This window comes from Sus scrofa, chromosome 2, assembly GCF_054392235.1.
Source record: "Sus scrofa isolate SSC_HxYL_T2T_F1_AM1 chromosome 2, Sscrofa_HxYL_maternal_Yorkshire_Landrace_v2.0, whole genome shotgun sequence".
Lineage (NCBI taxonomy): Eukaryota > Metazoa > Chordata > Mammalia > Artiodactyla > Suidae > Sus > Sus scrofa.
Genome location: NC_139384.1, coordinates 49,603,388 through 49,627,834, shown reverse-complemented (window position 1 = coordinate 49,627,834; position 24,447 = coordinate 49,603,388). Strand labels below are relative to the sequence as shown.

Sequence of the window (24,447 nt, the reverse complement as noted above, 5' to 3'; positions counted from 1 at the left end):
ATTAGTAACAAAATAGGAGTTGGGATAACTGGATCTTAATCACATGGATAGCCATGCCAGGGCTGCCTGGCTCCCTTTATATCATATTGCCTTTTCAGCAGGCAGGCAGCAGGCACCAAAAGCCTCAGGAAAGCTCGCAGCCTAAGAGGTGTCTGTGTTGCTGTCCAGAGCTCCTGGGCAGAACAGAGCCTTGTCCTCTCCCCATGCTTTGAGCTGTGGAGGCAGAGTGACAGACAGGAAGCTTTTCAGAATGGAGGGAGGAAGAGAAAGATGAGTGTTTCCAGGTTTCCTCTGCCATGCACCCAGATTTCTTTTGGAAGTTAGAAGAACACTGAAAAGCTGCCGCCTGGTCCCTACCCTCAAGGAGGTTTTCCAGCAGATGAGCTAAAGCAAGCTGTAGGTTGCCATCTTGTGCACAGCAGCCAATGTATCTGCATTTAGGGAAAGCCACTTTGCAGCTGGTGGATGATCCGAACCCACTGTCTTTAGCAGGGATTGCAGTGCATAGACGTCCTGAACAGTGCTTTGAGGTGAACTCATAACCCTGAAGCTTTTTGCCTTTTGCCTTCCAGTTCTGGCCGGGAATGATACAAACAGGGCAGCCTGGATCCTCACAAGAGTAAGTCTGAGGAGGGGCCAACACTGCCAGCAAGGGTCTGGTCACAGCCCACCCCACCCCAGGTTGAGGTTTTCTGGCCCCAGACCACCTGGGGGCTGGGAGGCGAAGAGATTGAACCTGAGATCACCAACGTCATCCCCCACTGTTGTCTGCTGAGGCAATAGCAGCAAAGAGACTGTGCAAATCCAGGAGATCTGTAAACACCTCACTCCCACCTTAAGTACTAGTAGGCATGCAGCTAGCAACAGGTGGAGGGTCTCCGTCCCTTCAAGGCCTTGGAGGTAGAGCCTGGGGTCCTTCTAGAGAGGGCAGCAGAGGTGATCCTACAGCCCATTTTATTCCGGCCTTCCCTGTGGTGGGAGCAGCTCATAGGAAATTCTGCTGATGCCTGGTAGGCCAGGGAAGCAAGCTCAGTAAGCTGGAAGGTAAGGGCTGTCTGGGGATAGAAGCTGAATGGAAATCTTGCCTGAGTATTCTCAAAAGAACTGGAGCTATTTAGCTAGAAAAGGAGAGCCTGAGACACGTCCCCAGCCTTGCCTGGAAATGGTGACCGCTTGACCTCAGTCTCTGCAGGGATGAGAAGAATGGTTCATACGTAGCCTATCACAGCATGTGGAGTTGGGCTGACCGGTCCAGCTGGTCCCATTGAATTGGCATGAGGCTTGGTGGTTTGGTCCCCAGTGCCCTCACAGTTCAACAATGTAACTGTCTGTCTTGGCAGTGCTCTACTGGGCTGTGAATCACCTGCAGGCAGGAAACCCTACAGTGGGGAGGACCCCAGGTGAGGCCCCAGCCCTGGAAGGCTAGGGCCAGGCCTGGGAAGTAGCTGCCACTCCTCCGTGGTTTTTGACTCTCTCCATCCTATCTCCAGCGTCAAGCCCTTCGTGCAGCAGGCCTACCCCATCCAGCCGGCGGTCACGGCCCCCATTCCAGGTGAGTCTCTGTAGGACCCTTGGGCCCTGTCCCACAGCCACACATACCCCCTACTTGCAGAGCCTTGGGTGCCCCTGTCTTCCCACCACCCTCCTTAGGGCAGAATGAACCCAGAGCTCAGGGGAGTCATAGGGGTGTCCCCTCCCAGGCCCTGATTCCTCTCAGTCCTCTCCCAGGAGCTCTTCTCATGGGTTTTAGAGAAACAGAAAGCCTGATGACTTTCACTCAGGACCTGGGTCACCCTCAGAAGGGGAAGTGGCTAAAGTTCCTTCCCCATCATAAACAGGCCACATGGGGCAATCTCAGTCTGGAAGGAAGATTCACCCCTTTTTCACCCTTTCTTAGATAAGTATATTTCAGTTCCTAGTACTGTTCTTTAAAGGAATGCTTACAGGGAAGCCCAACTAGAAAACACACACCTGGCCAGCCCGCCTCCTACCATGCACGTGAACAGACTCAGTGGGACTCTCTTCATCAAAGACCCCCCAGATTGCAGTGCAATCACATGCGGCCCTCTGCTCCAGTACCATGGAATGTTCCAAGAGGACTTCTGCAGCACTGGTGACTGCAGCCTTTGGAAGGGAGAGGGACGAGCCCAAGGACTGCCCGCGCATCCCTGTCTCACAGGAGGTCTCTGCCAGCCGCCACTTCTTCTCTTCCATCACCCTTGCTGAGGTCCCCAGCAAAGCCCCGTGGCCGAGGACTAGGTGTCCTCATACCACGGCCCTTGACCTGAGCCGGGCCAGCCTTATGGGGAGCCATGTGCGTTGTGCTTCTCTGGCTGGCCACACCTCTGGTTTCCGTGGCCAGAACCTACCATGCCTGGCACTGCTGGACTCTGGCAGAGGGCCCTATTGGCCTTTCCTTCTGAGTCGTCTGTTTTGTAGGGCTCTGCCCCAAGGTTAGCCTGGGTCCGAGGGGAGGCAAGCAGCCAGGTTTAAGGTGATGATGGATTGGTCTTTCAGGGTTTGAGCCAGCGTCAGCCCCAGCTCCCTCGGTCCCAGCCTGGCAGGGCCGCTCCATTGGCACAACCAAACTTCGCCTGGTGGAATTCTCAGCTTTCCTCGAACAGCAGCGAGACCCGGACTCGGTGAGTGTGCTCAGAGAGGTGTGTCTTGAACCCAAGATTTGCTCCTCTTCCCCTGCCCTTGGGCCTGATGAGTAGCCTGCCTGAAAACAGTCCTGAGAAGAATAGCAGAGCAGCCCTTCAACAAAGTAAAAAGACATTTCTGTTGACAAAGATGTAGAACTTTAGACCTGAATGGTTATGGAGGCTCCGGACCTCAAACTCCAGGGATTATTGGAGCTGAACAGAAGGACCTTAGCAGGCTCTTGCAACTGGTAAAATGTAATGCTTATTGAGCCCTACCCTGTAGCGGGCGTTGAGCAAAGCGATTTCAATCACATTTTACCTTTACAAAACCTCTTAATAGTAGGTGCTGTCTGATGCATGAGGAAACAGACAGGTTAAGTAATTTCCCTATAGTGACACAGTTGATATCTGGTGGATTAGAGATTCAAAGTCATATCTTTAAAACTCAGGCCTAAACATGTAGCTGTTATGCTATACTTCTTTTCCAAGCTGTTTTTTTTCTCAAGATGGCAAGTTGTTATTTTCTGAAAGAAAATCCACAGTAATAGTACGTTAGCAGTTTGACGTAGAATGCTATGCACTAGAATACCATAAATACCGATAACATCAAAATCTGGATTCTGTTTGTCTCTTCTCTTCTTTGCCATCCCCCTGCCCCATCTCATGCCTGTCATCCCACAGCTTCTCAGCCAGGCCCACCGTTTCCCCCACATATGTGAGCCTTGCTTCTCCCCCATCCCACAAGCCCGAGACCCTTTCCTCACTCCCACTCCTTGCCTGTGAGTGTGAGCCTTGCACCAAGGCAGAAACGAAGAAATCATGTTTGTCTTGGGGATCTTCACGAACTCCTCTCCATGCTCTCTCCCTCACCCCACCCCACCCATCTCGGGGGCTACCGAGAGCGCACAGGTGCCATGCTCTCTGGGTGGTGGCCACCTCGCTGTCAGGCTACTACCATCGAAAAGTGTCATGAATGCGTGCACTGTGTATAAATAGTTCAGGTACCGAATGACCGGAGGTGAGCTATCCGAGGAAGTGTCTGATGGTAGATGGGGGCGATACCATGGGCAGAGGGACTTCCATCAGCCATCACCAGTGTGGACACGCGAAGACCCTGGCATTTCTGTCTGGGAATCGTGAAGGCGGGGAGCTGGTGGAAGAATAGAGCCTGTTCCCGAATTAGGCTGTCGAGGCAGGTAAAGGAAAAGGAGATCATTGAGAACAGGGATGAGAAGGCCATCGGGATCACCCAGGTGTCTGAGTGGCTTTATAAGAAGGGCGATGGGGAGAGCTTAAATACCTGTCTGTGGGAGCCCTGAAATAAACAAGCAGAAAGACCATCATCCTGATTCTTCTTTTTTCTGAGAAGTATAGATGGTTCTTTGGCCGAAGGCTGGGCCTTAGCCTCGTTAGTGTTTTTGCTTTCTGTAACTCAGAGTACTTTGTCATTGGTTATTTCATTTTGCCCTCAAACTGCTTGTGAAGTAGTTTCTGTTTTCCTCATTTTTCAGGTAAAGAAACTGAGGCCCAGACACATTAAAATGACTTAGGATTTTTAGCCAATAAGCAGAAGGACCAGGAGCCAAGATCCTCTGTTTCAGGATACTCGTTTCACTACTGTAAACCACCACCAGTGGTGAAGGTCTCTTGAATTGTGTGTTAGTTTGCGTATCTCCTGTGTGAGGGAATCTCTTTCTTTGCTTGGAATAGGACTCCAAGACACTGGGAAGCAAAATCCCAAGCTGTTAGCTGTTATCCTTATTAAAATACTCAATATAGGAGTTCCTGCTCTGGTGCTGACTGCAGCAGCTCGGGTCACTGCAGGGCAAGGGTTCAATCTCTAGCCCAGCACAGTGGGCTAAAGGATCCAGCATTGCTGCAGCTGTGGTGTAGGTTGCAGCTGTAGCTCAGATTCAGTCCTAGCCCAGGGACTCCCATGTCGTGAGGGTGCTGCCGTTAAAAGAAATTTTTTTTTAAAGACAAAATATAATGTTTTACCACAGTTAATTTTTTTTTTTTTTTTTTAAATTGGAGAAGCCTGTGGCAGCCTATGACTGTCCTCTTCACTTATGGACCTTTTAGGGCCCCGAATGTCCAGTTCCTCTTTTTGTTGTTGTTAGTATCAGTTGGGTTTCACACTGAGTCACTGCTAGATTCATTCAGTCCATTCTGTTTATGTGCACTTGGATGTTGATCATTCAGTCCATTCTGTTTATGTGCACTTGGATGTTGAAGGCCCTCCGTCTGCCGGGGAGAGGCTCAGTGCTGCACAGACAACCGCTGACGCTGCTTTTGTGGAAGGTGATGTCTGGTGACAAGGCACACGAAGCAGTTGTCACACATGAGGTCCCTGTGAAGCGTGGTGACTGCTGGGCAGGAAGGATACTGGACGCTGGGAGTGATGGTTGGATGATTGGGACTGGGCAGGCTTCTTTAAAGACGTAGCCCCTACCCTGAGAGGTGGAGGATCGATGCGGGCCAGGGAGGAGTAAGGGAGAAGAGCTTTCCAGAGGCTGATGCTGATGTCTATAAAGCAATGAGGGAAAGCTGGTGAATGGTCTAGAAAGGCAGGGCCTCCCGGGTCCTCAGAGGAGAGTCCAGAGAGAGAGATGCTTCATGCACCTTCAGGATTACACCTAAGATCTGAACGGTTCAACTAGACTTGACCTTGTACTGATGAAAGAAAAGGTTTGTCTCTTTAGGTGGGACTCCAATACGTGACCTCCGTGGTGACAGTGGTAACAAATGTGGTCCACTAGAGAGTGAATTTCCAGGGTAGCCGGGACTAGGGGAGGCCACCCTGGACCAAGGACTAGGTGGACTAGGCAAACTAGGTTCTCGTCTTGGCTTCGTTGCTCCCCAAGTGTGCCTCCGTGCCCTGTGTCCTCTTGGGAGCCAGTTCAGGCAGAGAAGGGTTCAGAGGTGGCCACAGCCAGTGACTGGCTGTGAGATAGCAATCTCGCCAGGCCCCTTCCGTAGAAAGAAATAGAGTTATCTACCTCATGGGGATGTGAAAAGGATGAAGGAAGTCACCAATGAAAGGTAGTTCACACTGCACCCAGGTCGTTGATGCATTTTCTTTGGTTTTTGCGAGCTCTGCCCATGGCCGCATGATTCCAGTGAGCCTCAGCCATCACAGAGGAGTAGGATCTGAAGAATCCAAAGTTGAGTTTGTTTAGGAGCCTCATTAGTTATCTGTAAGCTGTTGGTTTCTTTATCAAATTAACATGCTTAATGTTTGATGTTGAATTTGAAAAACAGTATATCCAAATGTGCTTAAATGTACTGGCTGAATTTATTTTAGATAGTTTTAAATTGTCCTATAGTTGGAAGTCTGAGAGTCAAGGAAACCATTCACATACTACAAGTTTTTTTCAGTGTGACCTTTGACCTCAAGGGCCTTGACCTTGGACCTCAAGGGCCTTTACCTGTTCATTGTAACAGCACCTTGTGTTTGTAAAATAAAGCGTATATTAAATAATTTGAGAAGTTGGCGTTTGAGACTTGTCAGAATGCTTTGAATAATTTTGTTATTTCTCCCCCATTTCAATTAGTCACCTCTCTTAGTCCCAGTCATTCTGAAATTCACTCTTCCGATACCACATGTCGCCATTGCCACCATAAGGATTCTCCACGCTTCTGCCACCCCTCCAGTAGAGGTAACCGATAGTGGTGCTAGCCAACACTCTGCATTATCTTACTTAGCCCTATGACATAGCTGCCCAGTGTTAGCTGGGCAGCTATGTCCAGCTGACTTTGGAAATGGGATTCAGATCTAGGTCTGTTGACTCCACATCCTGAAACTGTAACTGAAGGTTACCTGGTCCATATGTATCTGATGAAAAATAAAAATCTGACGGTCCATATGTTCTTCGTAGTCTGTAGCCCACCATATCTCTAAGGAATGAAGGGAAGAATACTCTGGGGGATGAGCGCCCCCTGCTGGCCCTGCTGCATCCTGTGTAAACCAGACATTTCCCCAAGTCAGTGGTTGTTGTTATTGGTGGAGAACCAGCAAGTCAGTCCCTCTGTTACCTTTGGCTCCACTAGAAGCTAAGAGAAAAACAGCAGAGGGTGAAGAAAGGAAGATCTGAAAAACAAAGCCTATTTTAGAAGTGTTAGTAATGCTTGAAAATACACTTTCTACATGATTTCAGTGTTGCACATCAAAGGACTTTGAGTGTTAAGTGCGTGCAAGATCCTCCACCCAGGGTGGGCTTTTTAAAAGAGCCTCTCCTGTAATCAGGGCTCAGTTCCTGGAGACCTGAGTTGGGCAGCTGTTGCTTTAGAAAGATGAAAACCCAGCATTGGTGAGCTGTAAGCTGAATCCTGTGTGTGCATGGGAAGTGATTTTCCTGATCAAGCCTAGTGGGGAAACCTCTACCCCCCTCAAAGGCAGGTCAGGTTCTAGTACCACCAATACCCTGCCCACCCCCCACCCCCAGCTCAGCCACATCCTGCTCTGTAGCTGGCAAACTGCTGGTTCAGACTTCCCAGGCAGAGGTTGTGCCGTTTAATGCCTGTCATGGTTTGGATGCCAGAACAAGCAGGGCTATGAGCAAGAAGAGAGTGTGTGAGGGTTTGGTGAGGTAGGAGTTACACGCTAGAGAAGGGCAAGCTTGGAGATGGAGAGGGTAGGTGGGACAGGAGATCCTTCTCTTTAGATTTTGAAGAGGCACTGTCTTGGGGAAGACAAAAAGTTCCATGTTTGGTACAGAAAAAAACCTGAGCAGGGAGGGCACACCTCAGCTCACGTAGGAAACACTGTCACGATTTATGGCAGCACGATAACTGCCTGCGCTTGCTGAGCTGTGTTACGAGCACCACATGCCAAGCATTTGACACAAGCACTGTTCTTATGTCCAGTCTGCCAGGCTCAGGACCATTAAGGTGCATTGTCAAGTTCCACTGCCAAGGAGATTTCTGTGCCAAGGTTTGGCTTCACTTTGTATTCTTACCCATGTTGGTGTAATTTTGAAGAAATTAAAAAAATTACTCAAATGCAAAAACAGCTACCCAGACAAACATAGGCTGGGTGTAGAGGGCTCTTCACACTGGGCAGCCCATGAAGGAAGGTGGTCAGGACATTTGGAGAAAGGAAAGTACAGACACTTGATTTGGGCTCCACGGGAGGAGAGAATTCCAGAATGGTGCCCAGGCTTGGATAATGGCAAGTCTTCAACCAGAAGGCAAAGAGTTTTGCTACCTGGAGTGTCCTAGGCCCCTTTATTTCTAAGTGGCTGGAACAGCTAGAAGCGTGGGACCTCCTGGGCGTGAGGGGGTGAGTCAGCGATCTTCACAGCCCCAGGAAGCCCAAGTTCTCCCCTCCAGGGGGAGCCTGCGCTAAAGTTCTGTAGATACATTCTGCACATAGCCTGATTCTTTTCCATACGGGCAGCTGGTCAGGTGTGGGCCCGAGGATGGTTTGATTTTCATGTTTTTATAGCTTCATTTCAAAGGCCTAAATTCACAGAGCAACTAAAGTTCCTTTGTCAGATCACAGATCCTGACTTTGGTTTGTGAAATGTGACCACTGCAACTCTCAGGAAATACGACATTGGTGAGTGAGGCCCGTGACAGAAAGAAGGGCTGGGAGGTCTGTGAGGGGATTCGATTGGAGAAATAAGATCAGAAGCCAGGTTTCACTTCCAGATTGCCTGGAGGGTCCTTGCCTGTATCCTGTTCAGAGTGGTGCTGAACAAGTTTTCTCTGGAGTAGCTTCTAAGCCCTGTAGTGCCTGCTAAGGTGGTCGCTACATCTCAGAGCAGAGTCACGTACTCATGGGGAACAGCTCTTGGGGATTTGATTTCTGATGCTTCAGAAAAAAATCCTCTTTTCCTCAGTTCATGGCTTGTGTGCAGTTCTCATTAATAGGTAACCTGCGTGCCAGCATCTATGTAGCTCCCTAAGGTTCACACAGAACTGTCAGGTTTCTTGTTTCATTTGACCTTCACGCTGACCCTGGAGATGAGCAGACCCAGTATCATCTCTGTTTGGATGATGACATTGAGACCCAGAAAGGTTAAGTAATTTGCCTCAGGCCACACAGCTCAGAAAGAGCAGAGCCTGGATTCTAACCCATGCGTTGTTAATGTACGCATCATGTGCTTTGAATAAATGCTCAGAAGCCCACTTGGCTTTCCAGGTTCTCAGAGGAAGACTGCATGCAGCAGGTCTGACTGGTGACTGTGCCCAGTGTTTATGCTTCTCCTAGGTTTTTCTGATGTGTTTTATTCCATGTGGTCTTTCAGTAGGACATGGGAGATGGAGTGTCTTCCAGGGCTGGAGGTGATGGCTCCTGGGGTGTGGTGTGGCCTTTCCCACCCTGTCTTGCAAGACTGCCAAGGTGTCCTGTCAGCTCACCCCACCCCAAGCTGTGCCCTCTTGTAGCCACAGTGGGTGGCTCCCTCTCCATGTCTGAGCTTCTCTGGACACTCAACCCGCTTTCTTCATGACCGTTTAGGGATGAGGCAGTTGAAAGCATCTGGAAATCTGGGTTTTATACACATTTCACAGAGGCCCGTCCAGGCTTCATCTGCTTTCCTTGGCAGGTCAGCACCCTACCCGCCTGTCTTCCTGGTCGCAGTCCCTGTACTCAGCCAGTGGGCTTAAGCAGCTGTACTTCTCTCTTCTGTGGGGAAGACACACGTCTTTCTAGGAAAACAGCAGCCCTTCTGTGGAGATGGTGGTGAAAGCAGGAGGTGGGAGTGAGGGTGGTGCAGCCTCCTGTGAGATCCAGGAAGGAAGGACTTATTGACTCCTGGTTTCTTGTTCCCAGTGGTGCATCTTTCAGCAAGGGAAGGGAGGAAGCAGCACTGGGGGGTCAAGTAGCTAGAACAGAGGTGGTGCCTCTGAGCAGATGGCCAAGAAGAGAGCCTGCTAGAGTGTGAACCCTGGAAGGCCCCTCCCCTAGGGGCTGACTGTGCAGGTCCCTCTCCTTGGCATGTCCTGCAACCACTCCCACCCACTCGGCTAGGGTGTCTGAGCAGAGTGTCCAGGCAGGAACATAACAGGAAGCAAATGTAGGTGATTTGTCCTTGTTCTGTTTCAACTTGTACATTAGCCTTCCCCTGACATGAGTTATTTGTCTTGCTTTCTTTAAATTCCTAAGTGGATTATAATTTTTCTTCTGGTATTATTTGACAGCAGTCATTTTTCAAGGTTTTACTGCGTTCTTCAAATACCTGGAATTTTTGGAAGACGTTTAGGGAAAGACTGCCATCTTCAGGTCAGACAGTGTAGTGCAGAGCTGGGGCGTGTTCCTAGGGAGCTGCTCAGATGCCCAGGACCAGATTCCCAGGGCTTTTGCCTTTCCTCTTCCATAAACAGTGAACTGCTGTGTCACTTCACTCTGAAATAGAGTGGAACTCATGAGACTCTGGGCAGCCCTTTCAAAAAAAAAAAGAGAAAAGAAAATTAAACCCCAGTGGCCACTTTGAGAGTTGTTCTCATCTGTCTCATCTGCAGTAATGGACACTCTCTCAGGCTGCTCCAGCCTTACTATGAGGAAAGACTTCACTGACACGCCTGAGGGAAATCCAGGGGACAGATCCCTGAGGGCCTTGTGTGCGTGTCACCCCCACCTCAGCCACCCTGCGTTACAATACCTAACAGCAGTTTCAGAACAGTAGGAACACCCTAATGTGTCTGAAACTTCCTCTCTTAATTTCTGCTTTAAATTGTAGTGTTTCCATTTCATTGCTGTCAGAGAAAAAGCCATAATTTCATGCCATTCCACTCGAAGTGCAGAAACATTGTGATGGAAATAATAATAGCAGTAATCATAATATCAAATTATGTGCTAGGCACAGCATTGTGTATTTTCCATGTGTATCTCATTGTAGCCTCGTAGCACTCCTTCTAGGTAGGTACTATTGTTAGCCATGGCCGTGGAAGCTGCAGCAGAGCAGGCTGTGAGCGCCCCTCCCAGATGACTCAGCTGGGAAATGGTGTCGGCGCCAGGATTCAGACCCAGACCCGGAGTCTGGTGCCCAGCCCTCCTCCCTACAGCCTCCCTATGCACCAGAGAGAAGGAAAGCCAGAGACCAGGAAAGAAAGTGACCTCTTAGAAGTTCCTGTCGTGGCTCAGCAGTTAATGAACCCAACTAGCACCCATGAGGTTGTGGATTTGATCCCTGGCCTTGCTCAGTGGGTTAAGGGTCCGGCATTGCCGTGAGCTGTGGTGTAGGTCACAGACATGGCATGGATCTGGCACTGCTGTGGCATAGGTTGGCAGCTGTATCTCCGATTGGACCCCTAGCCTGGGAAGCTCCATATGCCACAGGTGCAGCCCTAAAAAGACCAAAAAAAAAAAGAGAAAGTGACCTCTTAGAGCAGCTTTCGGTGGGAGGACCGTCCTTTCTTATTCCCCCAGGGGAATAACCCACTGCAAGTCACTTTTCGACACTTTTAGGATTACATTTACCTTTATCACTGTTTATGACTGCTGTGAGGAATAATGGGAGGGATTATAGCAATGAAAAGAGAAAAATGGGCATTTCCCCAAGTCCAAAGAGAAACCTGTGGGCTAAGATTGTGTTGGGGGCTGCTGAGCTGCAGGATGTCTCAGTCCAGGCAGGATTTTGCTGGTGCAACATCAGTCTTTTTGGTGAACCCAGCAGGAAGACAAGGGTCCAGGCTCCTGCTCAGTCATCCTGAGTATTTGAGTCACAGGAAGGCTCTGCGATCTGACCTAGTTCCTTTCGGGTCCAGGGAACTTCGGGTCCAACCAAAACAGACATCCTGAAGCAGGACTCAATATTGTTTCCCTTTGTACTTCCTTGCTTTCATCACAAAACTCTATGATGGTTCAGGGTAGTTTTCGATTGGTTGTTTAATTTAACAAAGTTATAGATATGCTTTGTGTTGCCAGCTAAAAATTGTCACTTGCCATCTGGTTCTACAAGGATGAAGTCACTAGCCATGGCAGTCGTTGACCTTCAGTACACCTTGAAAGGGTTCAGGGTGGAGATCAGGAATGAGGCCCTCTGTGCTCTGGGAAAACTGGCAGAACAGGCCTTCAGATAGCTAGATATTTTCAGGAGTAGATTTTACGAGCCTAAATTCTTAACATCTCCTCCTATCTAGAAAAGCACTAAAATCATTATCGGTGATATCTACTCCTCATGACTAGCAGCAGCCCTCTGCCAAAACGTGTGCTCGACTGCACGTATCCGCCTTCACCAAAATCATACATAACACTGACCTCTCCCCTAGTTCTTTGGAGCAGTTCCTCAGGGCTCCCTGAGAGGCTGTCTCCCGGGCTATAGTCCTCATTTTTCCCCCGATAAAACTTAAGTCACAACTCTCACATTGTACATTTTTTCCACCCACAGTTTATAAGCCATATCAGACCCCATGTGGGACCTATTAAGAAAAGCAGCCATTTCTGCACCCCCCCCACCCCATCTCCCACCCCTCTAGTCCTACTCCTTAGGGACAGCTGCTTGAAGCCTTTCAGCCCTTGCTTTTTTTCTTTTTTCTTTTCTTTTCTTTTTTCCCGTCTTTCGAGGGGCATACCCACGGTATATGGAAGGGCCCAGGCTAAGGGTTGAATTGGAGCTGCAGCTGCCGGCCTATGCCACAGTCACAGCAACCCAGGATCCAAGCTGTGTCTGAGACCTATACCACAGTTCACGGCAGCATTGGATCCTTAATCCACTGAGCGAGACCAGGGATCGAACCTGCGTCAGACTCGTTTCCACTGAGCCACGACGGGAACTCCCCAGCCCTTGCTTTGTATATTACCTCCATATTTCTGAGCAACATGCTTATACTCTGTATTTTGATCCATTGATTTTTAGATGCTCTTTATTGACTTCTTACTGTGGAAGACCTGAACTTAGCTCTCTGGATTTAGCACATGAAACCCCCTCCCCCCAAAAACCTCCAGTATACTTATATCACAATTTTTTGGTTTAATTAACACTCAGTATTTATATTACAAACCTGTGTGAATTTTGTACATAGCATGGTTAATGTGCGATATATGAGAACCATTTTCTTGATTGTAAAACTTTTTTGTGAGGTTTGTCATTGCCCTTTTTTATTTCTTCAGTTTTCATAGACTTCCACAATTGATCCTCCATATTTCTAACAGAATTCTCAAACCCTTCTCCAGATGGTCAGACAAGTCAGGGCTCTGAGGTCTTTTGTCCCCTTGGCGACATCCCCCAGGAGCCTTCCACTCCTCGTCCACACTGCGCTGGCTGCTGTCCAGGGCAGCAGCCTAGCTCTTGGCCCGTGTGTTCCTCTAGCCTCTCTTCTGGGTTAGTCCCTCATCTCCCTTCTTTTTTGATTTACTCCCTCATTTTATAAGAACATATCCTACTGCTACCTGAGAATAGTTGCAAGGAAGGTCAGTTTTCTGAAACCTTACAAATCTGAGAGTGTGTTCTCTTCTCACATGTGATGGGTAACTTGGTTTTCATCTTAAGCTTATGAAGTTTCATTCACATTTTCAAGGTGGATTCCACATATGTTTTCCTTGCTCATGGAAATAACACTGTGTTTAGTACTAGAGAATAAGGATATCCATATTAAAAGAGCAGGTGAATACTGACTCAAATCGTGGGATTTAAGTCATGTGAAGGGGATGTTGACAGTCCTTACCCCCAACTCTCTCTGTAGGGACCTCTGAGAACATATATTTAATGGGCATGTTCCTGAACACAGGTTTTGCTGCTCGCCATTCAAAAATCAATACAGGGGAGAAAGAGAGAGAAATCATAATGCCAACAATCTGGAGAGGTGGTGGATGCAATGAATCTGAAGATTCTGCTCAGCCATGAAGATTTTTAAAGGGAAAAGGGGAAGACATCTCAGTTAACCATTGAGCCAGGGGATCAGACTCCACTGTGCACAGGCTGGTCGGCTTATGATTTTTTCCCTTAGATGCTCTCTTGTTCACCCAGTTTGTTCACGAAAGGGGAGGCTAGGAAAGCAATCTGGTCATCTGCTAATGACTTATTCTTCCTTTCTGCTTCTTTGATCTGTGGAAAGAACCCAGCAGATTAGGCAAAGTATTGTGTGATCAAAAGATGTGAAAGGTGTGCTGGGGCTGGAAATGAGTAGAGCATGAGGTCCCTGGCTTAAGGTTAGTGACAAGATAAAAGAGAGCCTCCTGCAGAGAGCTCTTCCTGCCAAAAGCTGCGTCCAGGCAGCACATGAGTCTGTCTATAGAGGCTGAGCTCTGTACAGTCACTCCGTAGCCTCTGGGAAGAGAGGGACTTTGTCCTCTTAGCTCATGGATTTCCTGTGCCCAGCACAGTGCCTGCCATGTAATGAACCTTGAGTGTGCTGACTTATTCTGCTGAAATCCCTACAAGGCACACGCAGAATACCTTTTCTGCTGTTGTCATTGATATATTGATAGCACATCTACTGAGTGCCTAGGAGACTTTTTTTGTGATTGAACAAGCCAATGCTATTTTGAATATCAAGGAAATACAATCTTAGGCCTTGGTGTATGTGATTCAGTGGCATTCCCTCTGTTCCTGCTTGCATGTTCCCCCAAATCCTTGGGATTTTCTTTCTTTCTTTCTTTTTTTTTTTTTTTTTTTTTGTTATTGTTTTTGCAGGTAATTTGTTTTCTGCCCTATAGAATAAAACTGTGCTTTTTTGACTGTTCCATCTTTAGCTTGGGGGAAACCACCACAACTGGGAAGAGAATAGGATTTAATTGGGAAGGAAAAAGAGAAGTGAGGGAGCCACCCTAGCCTTCTTCCCTTATTAGGAGAACTGGGAGGAAGGGAAGTAAAGCCTCAGCAAATGCGCTTTAGAGTTTTAATTTCATTAACACTTGAACCCAGGCACATCAGGTAGATTTCTTCTTTTTAGCTTTTAGGATTTGGGGGCAGAAGGCTTCCCGACCTACCCAAACTGAATTTAGGAGAGAGGGAGGTCTGTTTGTCCTACTGATGTGGCCTCCAGGATACCTTCTTTTAGTCCTTTGTATTCTTAGAAACAAAGTCACCTCTTGGCAGGGATGAAGGCACTCAGATGCCAACAGTCAGGGTCTGGTTTCAAGTCACCAGCCTTAGAGAGGCAGTGCCCGATTTCCTTTGGCAAAGATAGCCTGCCCGTTCTCAATTCATTTCAGCCTCTTGGGCACAGAGGTAACTTCCTCAAAATAGAAACCTTTGAAGACTATCTGATGCATCTGTGAATCATTATGTTTGTCCCGAATTCTAATTTCACTTCTCAGAACTGTGAAAACACTATTGAGCTTTTTTTCTTTTTTCTCAAATCAACTTTCAGAAAAAGTCGATCTGCGTTAGAAGTATCTAGGCTTTTATATTTTCTTCTGGAGACAGTGCGGTTGATGTTTGCAGCAAATGCATGGGCTAAGGTGTTGACAGATCCAAGCTTTAGTCTTAACTCCAGGACTATTCCTGGATGTGTGACCTCAGGCAAGTCTGTTCATCTCTGAGCTTCTATTTCCTCATCTGTTTAAAAAAAAAAAAAAAATTAAGAAAATCCACCTACAGTGTCGTTGGGAGGCAAAGAATACCCGAGGTCACTAATAAAGAAAGCACATTGTATGTAACACTGAATGGACACAGTTCTCTTTCTTCTTTCAGGCACAGGTGAGAGGCCCACACCGAGAGCAGCTTGTAGTGAATGGGCCATAATCAAGGATTTGAACCGCTGAACTTGCTCTTGGCTTATTTGTGTTTATTTTTTCTTTGCTAAGCAGGAGGGTTGGCTGAAGCAAGGAAGTTCTTTTCCTTCTACCCCAGGATCTAGTTAATCTCACGTAATAATAAATTACAGTAATAGTAATCTTAGCAGCTATGATTTATTAAACATTTCTCGTTTGCTAGGCCCTGTGCCACACACGCACTGTGCATTATTTCCTTTCATCTTCGAACTTCTTCTGTATGACAGTCCTGTATCCCCATTGCACATAGGAGGAAAGAGATCTCAGGTTCTTGTCTGGCTCCAGAGTGCAACGCACTCAGCACCTTGATTTTCAGCTATATGTTGCCCTGTTGAAGAATGGCAAATTTTACCCTCCATTCACCTTCTTGATCTCTTAATACCTGGAGGTCCCGACTGTGGTTCCTCAATTTCAGCAGTTTTGACCTCACCCCGTGGACCCTTGCCTATGTCCCCAGCTTTCTCTCCACTGAAATTAAGGTGTTGTTCTAAGAATTACATTTGTTGCAAATTGTTTTTTCTCTCACCAGGAACTACACATAAGTCCTTTCTTTTGACGCAGTCGAAGAGCTGAGAGGTGCTCAGTGAGAGACTGATTCAACCTCACAGGTGTCCTCAAGGCTCTGCTTGTATTCTATTTTTTCCCCCCATAAATTTGCTGCCTGCAAGTGGCACAAGAAATCAGAGAAATGGTGCCTCCCAGAGCTGGGTAGGGCTGAGAGCTTGCTGCAGGTGGAGGTTGGTCTAAGTGTTGGGCAGATGGACATGCAGACAGCCAATAATAATGGCTGGATAGGAGTTCCCATCGTAGCACAGTGGAAACGAATCCAACTAGGAACCATGAGGTTGCGGGTTCGGTCCCTGCCATTGCTCAGTGGGTTGAGGATCTGGCGTTGCCATGAGCTGTGGTGTGGGTTGCAGACGCGGCTTGGATCCTGCATTGCTGTGGCTGTGGCATAGGCTGGCGCTACAGCTCCAATTCGACCCCTTGCCTGGGAACCTCCATATGCCGTGGTTGCGGCCCTAGAAAAGACAAAATAAATTAATTAATTAATAATAATGGCTGGATAATGAAGGAACACCTTTTGCCCTCTGTTCTTGCATGGGTGGGTGACTAGGGGACAGACAGAGGACCAGACCTGAGGCCTGCCCTCATGTACCTCCTCATCTCTGAGGGCCTTGCACCAGTGTCTGCTCCCAACCTCACCTGTGTTATTTTTGTCCTCCTTTTAACCCACTGATGAGACTGGATGTGCCTTAGCAGCAGTGCCTCATACATTTCTGGGGGCTTGAGTTTGCCTATAATTAAAAAGTTGATGTGACAACGTTTGAGAAAATTTACAAAAAGATCAGAGGCACTCCACCTCACCCTATAACCTCACCTCCCTAACATGACAGTAGCTTCCACTTTATTTTAAAAATCCTCTTCTGGCGAAGCACATCCTATTTCTGCCTGGCAGCGTGTGGGTCTCAGTCCATCCTGAAATCTACTAGGCAGCTGGAACACAGGCTGGATCCACGTGGAGCTCACAGTTCCTCTTTTTCATTTCACCTGATACCTTTTAGGGGGTTTAAAGCCTTGGTAAAGATAGCACTTTGCCATTGAGCAGGAGAAGGGCTTAGCCCTCTCCCAGAAGGTGCTGGGCCCTTGCCACACTTCCTGTATGTGAGTTCTGTGGACAGCTGGCGTCAAATGGGGCACTGGGCCTCCTGCCCTTCATCATTGTGGCCGGAGAACCACAGCATGGATAACAGGTCATGGATGTAAACCAGCACTTCCTCAGGGTTCATTTACAGGGTTTTATGTCCAAATGAGTTTGGGAAGCTTTGGGTTATGGAAAGTTAAACAGTGTTTCTCTACTGCAATGCTTTTAACATGCGAATGTCCACCATGAACCTCAAAGAAGAGAGGTTTTATAAGAAATAATAGTGTCTACTCTTTGTTCAATGTGGTAAGTAAGCTCTTAATATGCACTACTGCATTTATTTATTTATTGAGTCTTTTTAGGGCCACACCGGCAGCATATGGAAGTTCCCCAGCTAGGCGTCAAATAGAAGCTGCAGCTGCCACCTTACACCACAGCCACAGCCATGCCAGATCTGAGCCGGGTCTGCGACCTACACCACAGCTCACAGCAACACCAGATCCTTAACCCACTGAGCTAGGCCAAGGGATCAAACCTGTGTCAGATTCGTTTCCACTGAGCCACAGTGGGAACTCTGGGAGTACCTCATTTAAACCCCATAGCACCCTTAGCAGGTAGGGTGTCCCTGTGTTTAGAGACTGGGGAGACTTAACCAATACCATAGTCAGTCTGCAGTGGGCACAAAGTTGGAGCAGCCTTCTTTTACTTGGGACTTCTCTCACTCCCTGTGGGACTAATACTCAGAAGGACTCTAGTTGGAAAAATGCCAGTGTAAACTTGAAAAGTGAATAGGGACAGCAGGGTGAATAGTGACATAGGTTTCTCTCATGAACCCTATGGGGCTCTGGGCTCCCTGGTATCCCTACACCCCAGATCCTTGTCTGCATCATATTAGGCTGGTGTTATTGTCCCTTCATCAAGAGAGACAGTCATGGAGTGTCTGGAGTACAGAGTCCAGGCCAGCTGTTCTCCAGTTTGGCTCCATATTAGAATTCATCTAAGAAGCGTTAAAAATTACTGATGCCCAGTCTCATTCTCAGGGATGCCCATTTAGTGTGGGTAGGACCTAGACATTGCTGATTTTTCAAATGTGATTCTGCTGCAGCCTGGGTGAGAACCAACTGGTTTGGCACACTTCTTTGTGGTCCAGTTATCATATCTTATACCAAAAGTCAAGAGAAGAAAGGGTTTCCTTTGTAAGTTAAATGACTTAAGAGGGTTTTGATTTGTTTGTTTCTTTCTTTTGTTTTCTTTTCTTTTCTTTCTTTCCTCTGCTATTCTTTGTTTACTGGTCCTGTATAGCCATGTACCATGAATCCTTCCCATGAAGTATACGCTCGACCCTAACTTTGCACTGACAGTCATGTGTTGACCAGCCCTTATGCAGAAGTTTTAGATTGATTACTAGGGGAACTCATGAGGAAAACACTCAGATTTCTTATTCCTACTGGAAGAGGTAGGTGGGTAGGGAGCTAGAGTGACAAGTGCATTCTGGAGGACGTGTTAGCTGTCCACACCCATACTTCTTACTGGGCTTACACTGTGACTGATGGGCTCAAAGGGCGTCACTGTCATGTTCAGTTAAGTCACATGAAACTGGGTAACGGAATTGTTTGTTGCTTTCATAGATGGGTAACTTATAACTTAAGCTGTTGTTCCCTGCTGTGTCTACAGAAAGCCTTTTTAGGCATTTGGGAAAATATATGCTCTTGGCAATAATAGACAATGATTGTTTTCACCCTAAGCTGTAATGGCTCTTCTGAATATCTTCATCTTTTTGAAGGCACAGACCTGAGGCTCTCCAAGGCAGAATTCTGGGATTTCAAGGCTACCACTCTTTATCCAGCTCAAGATGCACATGTCCCAGGTCGATCAAAGGGTTTGTAATGGGAATGTTTCTGTTGGTTTCTTACAGTACAACAAACACCTCTTCGTGCACATTGGGCATGCCAACCATTCTTACAGTGACCCATTGCTCGAGTCAGTGGACATTCGTCAGATTTATGACAAATTTCCTGAAAAGAAAGGTGGCTTAAAGGAACTGTTTGGAAAGGGCCCTCAAAATGCCTTCTTCCTCGTAAAATTCTGGGTGAGTAAGACCTTGCTGTGATTTCAGTGATTTTTGTCTGAATGGTCGCGTGCTGTGCACTGGCTGTGGATTCACACTGACTGATCTGCAGCATCGCCAAGCCATCACAGACTCAACAACCCCAGGCCATCTTCGTGCTGGCTTGTGGCACATCCACGTGGTGACCCAGGTGGCATTCGCTGTCCCTGCCAAAGAGAGACATGTGGCCCCTTGGGCTTCAGAGTTCACATGTGAGGATGACAAGGAACTTTGCACATGGCTGGAGTCACAGTGGCAGTCGTAAGGCACTAGACCACTCTTTCTATTTGTTCTCACTCCATGAAGCAAAGCGACCTATGCATTTCATGGAGCACAGGACCTGAGGCAAAGAAGGGGCTTGGCGGAAGAAGAAGACATGCTTCAAGATTTTGTAAGTGTCAGAGAAGATACAAAATGGCTTTGCCCAGTAAGGGCCTCATTTGTGCTCTAAAACACCAAGAGCACATCTCCCCAGCTGCTGGGGCTTATTTGTGTCCCCACCGGCCTCTGAGAAGAGCTTTGCTGTCCCTTCTTCACAAGGCAGGCTCAAGCCAAGGGACTCTCAGGTCAGGGATGTTACAGCAGGCATAAGATAAGGTGCATGTGTGGAGGGCTCAGAACAGAGGACCTCCTGGTACTGAAGGTTTATAACTCCTCAGTCAAGGGGAGCATAAAAAGAAAGTGGCTGCATGTGTGTGCACTTCCTCACATCGCACTTAAGCCCCTAAACAAGCTAGTTCCAGGTGTTTTCCTGCCAGTCCACCCTTTGCCTGGCCCCTGTGTGTGTCTGGATGTACTTCTTCCCCTTTTCCTCCTTTCCCACCAGGTCAGCAGCCCCTCCTTCCTTTAAGACCATGGCCCCTTTATTATAGCACCAGCCTCACTTAAACAGACCATTGATTCTTCATAGTCGCATCGCATTTCGCAGTTACTCACTTCCCACCCCATGTCATAATTACTTGCATGTGTATCCCACTCCTCTCTGGGCTCGGCTATCTCCAGGCGCCTTATTCAGAGCAGTGGCTACTGCTGATTGCCCGCTGTGGGCTGAGAGCTGCGCATATGCTTTACATGCATTTTATCCAGCCCTCCTAGTGTTAAGTGGAATTTGCCTCATATCCAACCGAGAAAACAGAGACTCAGAGATTACAAAGGACTGGCCGCACTAGGGTGGGGATCTGGGGCTTGAAATCAGATCAGTTTGACTAAAGTGCCTCTAATCTGTCTCCTGGCTGCTTCATGCCTGTGGACCCTGGCCACACAGTCTGTCAGTCCATATCTTCGAAACTAAGCAAGTGCCTTACACAAAAAAAGCTCAGCAAATGGGGGAACAAACAGATGAATTAAGGAAAAAGTCATGTCTTAAATTCCTTGGGAGGAAATTTACAGATTACATTTAATGTGTTTAGTTTTTTTTGTTTGTTTTTTTTTTCCTTTTTCATCCTTGCATGGTACCTGGGTTTTATTTTTCATACTTCCGTATTGAATTTGGATTGTGGAAGTAGCCTTCTACTTAATATTCTCAGGAACGTGTGGACAACCTGAGAACCCACTAACAGTCACCTCCTTTTTCTAAATTGGTGCTGCCACCTAGTGATTGGGGGTGGCTGGGGTCAGCTGCTATATGGTAACAAAGCAGTTTCCAAAGTGTGGCCTGCAGGCCCCTAGGAGGTTCCTCGGTATCCTTTCAGTGGGCCAACCATGTCAAAACTGCTTTCCTTATGACACTGAGACATTATTTTCCTTTTGGGCTCTGGGGATAGGTACACTGGTGGTTCAAACGCAATAGGGTAAAACTGCTAAAGCCTTGGATCAATTGGGCTGGTTTGTATGCACACTTAAAAAAAAGAATCAGGAGTTCCTGATTCGCAGTGGTTAATGAATCCGACTAGGAATCATGAGGTTGCAGGTTTGATTCCTGGCCTCGCTCAGTGGGTTAAGGATCTAGCATTGCCATGAGCTGTGGTGTAGGTCACGGACACTGCTCGGATCCCCCGTTGCTGTGGCTGTGGCGTAGGCCGGTGGCTACAGCTCCGATTAGACCCCTAGCCTGGGAACCTCCATATGCCATGGGTGCAGCCCTAGAAAAGCCAAAAAAAAAAGAAAAGAAAAAAAGAATCAGTCACACCAAGAATGTCCTTTATGAGGTTTATTCCATCTTGAATCTGGAGTACATAATGAAATTTAAAATGAATGCAATGAGACTGCTGACTACATCAAGTAAACAGCTGACAGTGTTTGCTGCCAAAAATAAAATTTGAGCTTTCAAGTAAAAATAAGAATTTTGGAAAACTTGGATCCTCTTTGGTAAACTCGATAGCTCCCCAGTACTTAAAAGACTTTCCTAATGAGATCCACAGTCATATTAACAAAGGTGATTTTATTGATACTGTGCGATATAAACCAGTGGATTTTATTTATTTTTTATTTTATCTTATTTTTTGTCCTTTAAAGGCCACACCCACAGCATATGGAGGTTCCCAGGCTTGGGTCCAGTTGGCGCTATAACCACTGGCCTATTCCACAGCCACCAAGGCAGAATCAGAGCCACGTCTGCAACCTACACCACAGCTCACAACAGTGCTGGATCCTTAACCCACTGAGCAAGGCCAGGGATAGAACCCACGTCCTCATGGATGCTGGTCGGGTTCATTAACCGCTGAGCCATGATGGGAATTCCAAAACAGTGGATTTTAATGTAACAGAGTATGAAAAGTTCATTGATATCATTTCAGACTCCACACTGCAGCTAGTGTTTAAAAACTACTGCTTGTCAAAGATTGAGTGTCAAAGAAAAATGACCACAGTTATCTGAAGAGTCAGTTTAAATATTCTTTCCTTTTCTAGTCATATGTTTATATGAGACTGAATTTTCTTCATGTACTTCAACAAAAACATACATTATGACAAACAATGTAGAAATAGAAATGAGAATCTAGATATTTTCTTTTTTTTTTTTTTTTTTGTCTTTTTGTCTTTTGTCTTTTGTTGTTGTTGCTATTTCTTGGGCCGCTCCCGCGGCATATGGAGGTTCCCAGGTTAGGGGTCTAATCGGAGCTGTAGCCACCGGCCTACGCCAGAGCCACAGCAACGCGGGATCCGAGCCGTGTCTGCAACCTACACCACAGTTCATGGCAACACCGGATCGTTAACCCACTGAGCAATGGCAGGGACCGAACCCACAACCTCATGGTTCCTAGTCGGATTCGTTAACCACTGCGCCATGGCGGGAACTCCTAGATATTTTCTCTTAGGCCACACATTAAATAGATGTGCAAAATATGAGAGTGCTACTCTCTTCACTAAATTTTTTTGTTTTTGAAAATATAGATATATCTAATTTTGAAAAGATGTCTCTCTGTTAACATATCTTTAATTAGGTCATAAGTGTTTAATTAATAGTTTTCTCAGTTTATATTTCTAATGCAGAAAAATACATAAAGCTATAATCTACAGAAACAAAAGCTCTTTGAGGTCTCCAGTAAATTTCAGAGTGGAAAAGGGGTCCCAAGATCAAAAAGTTTGAGATCTGCTTTGTGAAGGATATTAAAAGAGGATGTTCTACCCAAATTAATTAAAATCAATCAAGAATTGTAGGACATGATAAAAATAAATCATTCTCAGTGCTCTCAAACAGTGTTGGTTTTTAATGATAATGAGATTTCTTATAATTAGCAGGTTGTTTGAATATAAAGTGGAATGGAAAATGTCAGAAAGTCGTTTCATTTTTGCTTCCAGAATTTTCCATTTTACACATGGGATGATTTTAATCAGTGCTTTCAGTGATAGGGCCCTTCAGTCATGAATCGCCAAACAACGAGTCTAGTTTGTGCAGATGTTTAGAGCATGGTGGCGAGTATGAGATGTGCACATTTAGAAACAACACTCTAAGATTAGATATTAGTTTATCAAATTAAGATTTGCAGAATTAAAATTGAGCTCTTCTGTGACTATGGTAGAAGATATCACTCCTTCAGTATAATTGTTAGCAATACTTAACCTTTATAAAGAAATTCAGTCCAAACTATGGTAGAATGAATGACACCCTTTGAATTAGGTTTACAGTGTGCCACAACTTGAAATCTCATTGGCTTCCGCTAACGGCTTGGAAAGCATGAATTACACTTAACCTATCTATCCTTGAATATCTGTGAGTGTTTCTTAAATTGGCTTAACCTTCCCTTTGAAATACCTTTTGTATGAGCAGTTTGCTTCATGGATTTTCATTTTTGTGTAAATTCAGTACATTTCAGCAGAGATCCTATCCTCACGTCTCCTGTCTCCTGTCTCCTGCTCCCTTTTTCCTCTTTCTCGAAGCGCCTGAAATCTCCAGGTTGTCACCGTCAGGCTGATTCTTCGTTTGTTCATGTGATTGCTCCTGGAATTCTGTTTGCAGGAACATGGGCCTTGTCCAACCTGGACTCGCTTTGGCTGGACCAGCTCAGGAGTTTGCTGTGAGAAATACCAAGTCCACCTAAAGTACCAGCACTTATGCCCAAGCCGTGTGCCCCCAGGTAGACACTGTGAGGTGAATGGAATGCTGGTGAGCCACATAGCACCCAGTCCACTGGCCTCAGGGTGGAAGACTCCGACTGGCCCCCAGAACTTGGGCCTGAAACACACACAAAAGGCAGGCCATGCTTGCCATTGTGGCTGCCACTCCACCCTGTTGGCCTTACCATCTCATGTCTTAATGGTGGGGGCACCAAAGACCCCTGTGAATGCCTGTGCTTCTGGTGAGATCTTTTTTTTTTAAAGAGCCTTATGGAGGTGTCATTTACGTATCCTACAATGTCCTCATTTTCACTGTACAATTCAATGATATTTAGAAAACGCAGGTTTGTGGCCATCACTGCTCGTAAATTTTAGAATTTTTTTTTTCATTCCAGAAAGATGCTCTGTGCCCATGTGTAATCTGGCTCTATCCCCACTCCCAGCCCCAGGCAACCACCCGCGCACTTTCTGCCTGCACAGATGTGCCTCTTCTTCCTTATCCAGGGCCCTTCTCTGTAGCTGGATGTCATTATATTCCTAATTGCAATTTTAATGACTACTTAATATCCTCTTTACTGGGTATATTGTAATTTAACTAGTCTTATTAAGAATTGATAATAGGCTTTTAATGTGTGTGTGTGTGTGTGTGTGTGTGTGTGTGGAGAGATACGTGAGTTCATGTCTGTGTGTAAATCACCAAGTTGTTTTCTAAAGGCATCAGGTAGTTAGTTTACCAGGCGTTCGTCAGGCTTGCATAGTTTAAATGGAATCATTCAACGTGTGGGTGTTGGGATCTGTCTTCTTTATGTGTCTAAGGGGCGCCTGAGTTGTAGCCTGAATCAGTAGTTCGTTCCTTTGCGTGGCTGACTACAGTGCCACTGTATGGATGTACTGC

At 46.7% G+C, this 24,447-nt stretch overlaps 1 protein-coding gene across 6 annotated transcripts in view; it reads left to right on the top strand.

Moving 5' to 3' along the window:
• Positions 1–24,447, top strand: part of TEAD1 (TEA domain transcription factor 1) — a 275,134-nt gene that overhangs the window by 216,074 nt on the left and 34,613 nt on the right. For all 6 annotated transcript variants that reach the window (NM_001435256.1, NM_001435255.1, NM_001435257.1 and 3 more), the window contains 4 exon segments: positions 573–619; positions 1,491–1,552; positions 2,518–2,642; positions 18,867–19,040. In NM_001435256.1, coding sequence (NP_001422185.2) covers positions 573–619; positions 1,491–1,552; positions 2,518–2,642; positions 18,867–19,040 — 408 coding nt within the window.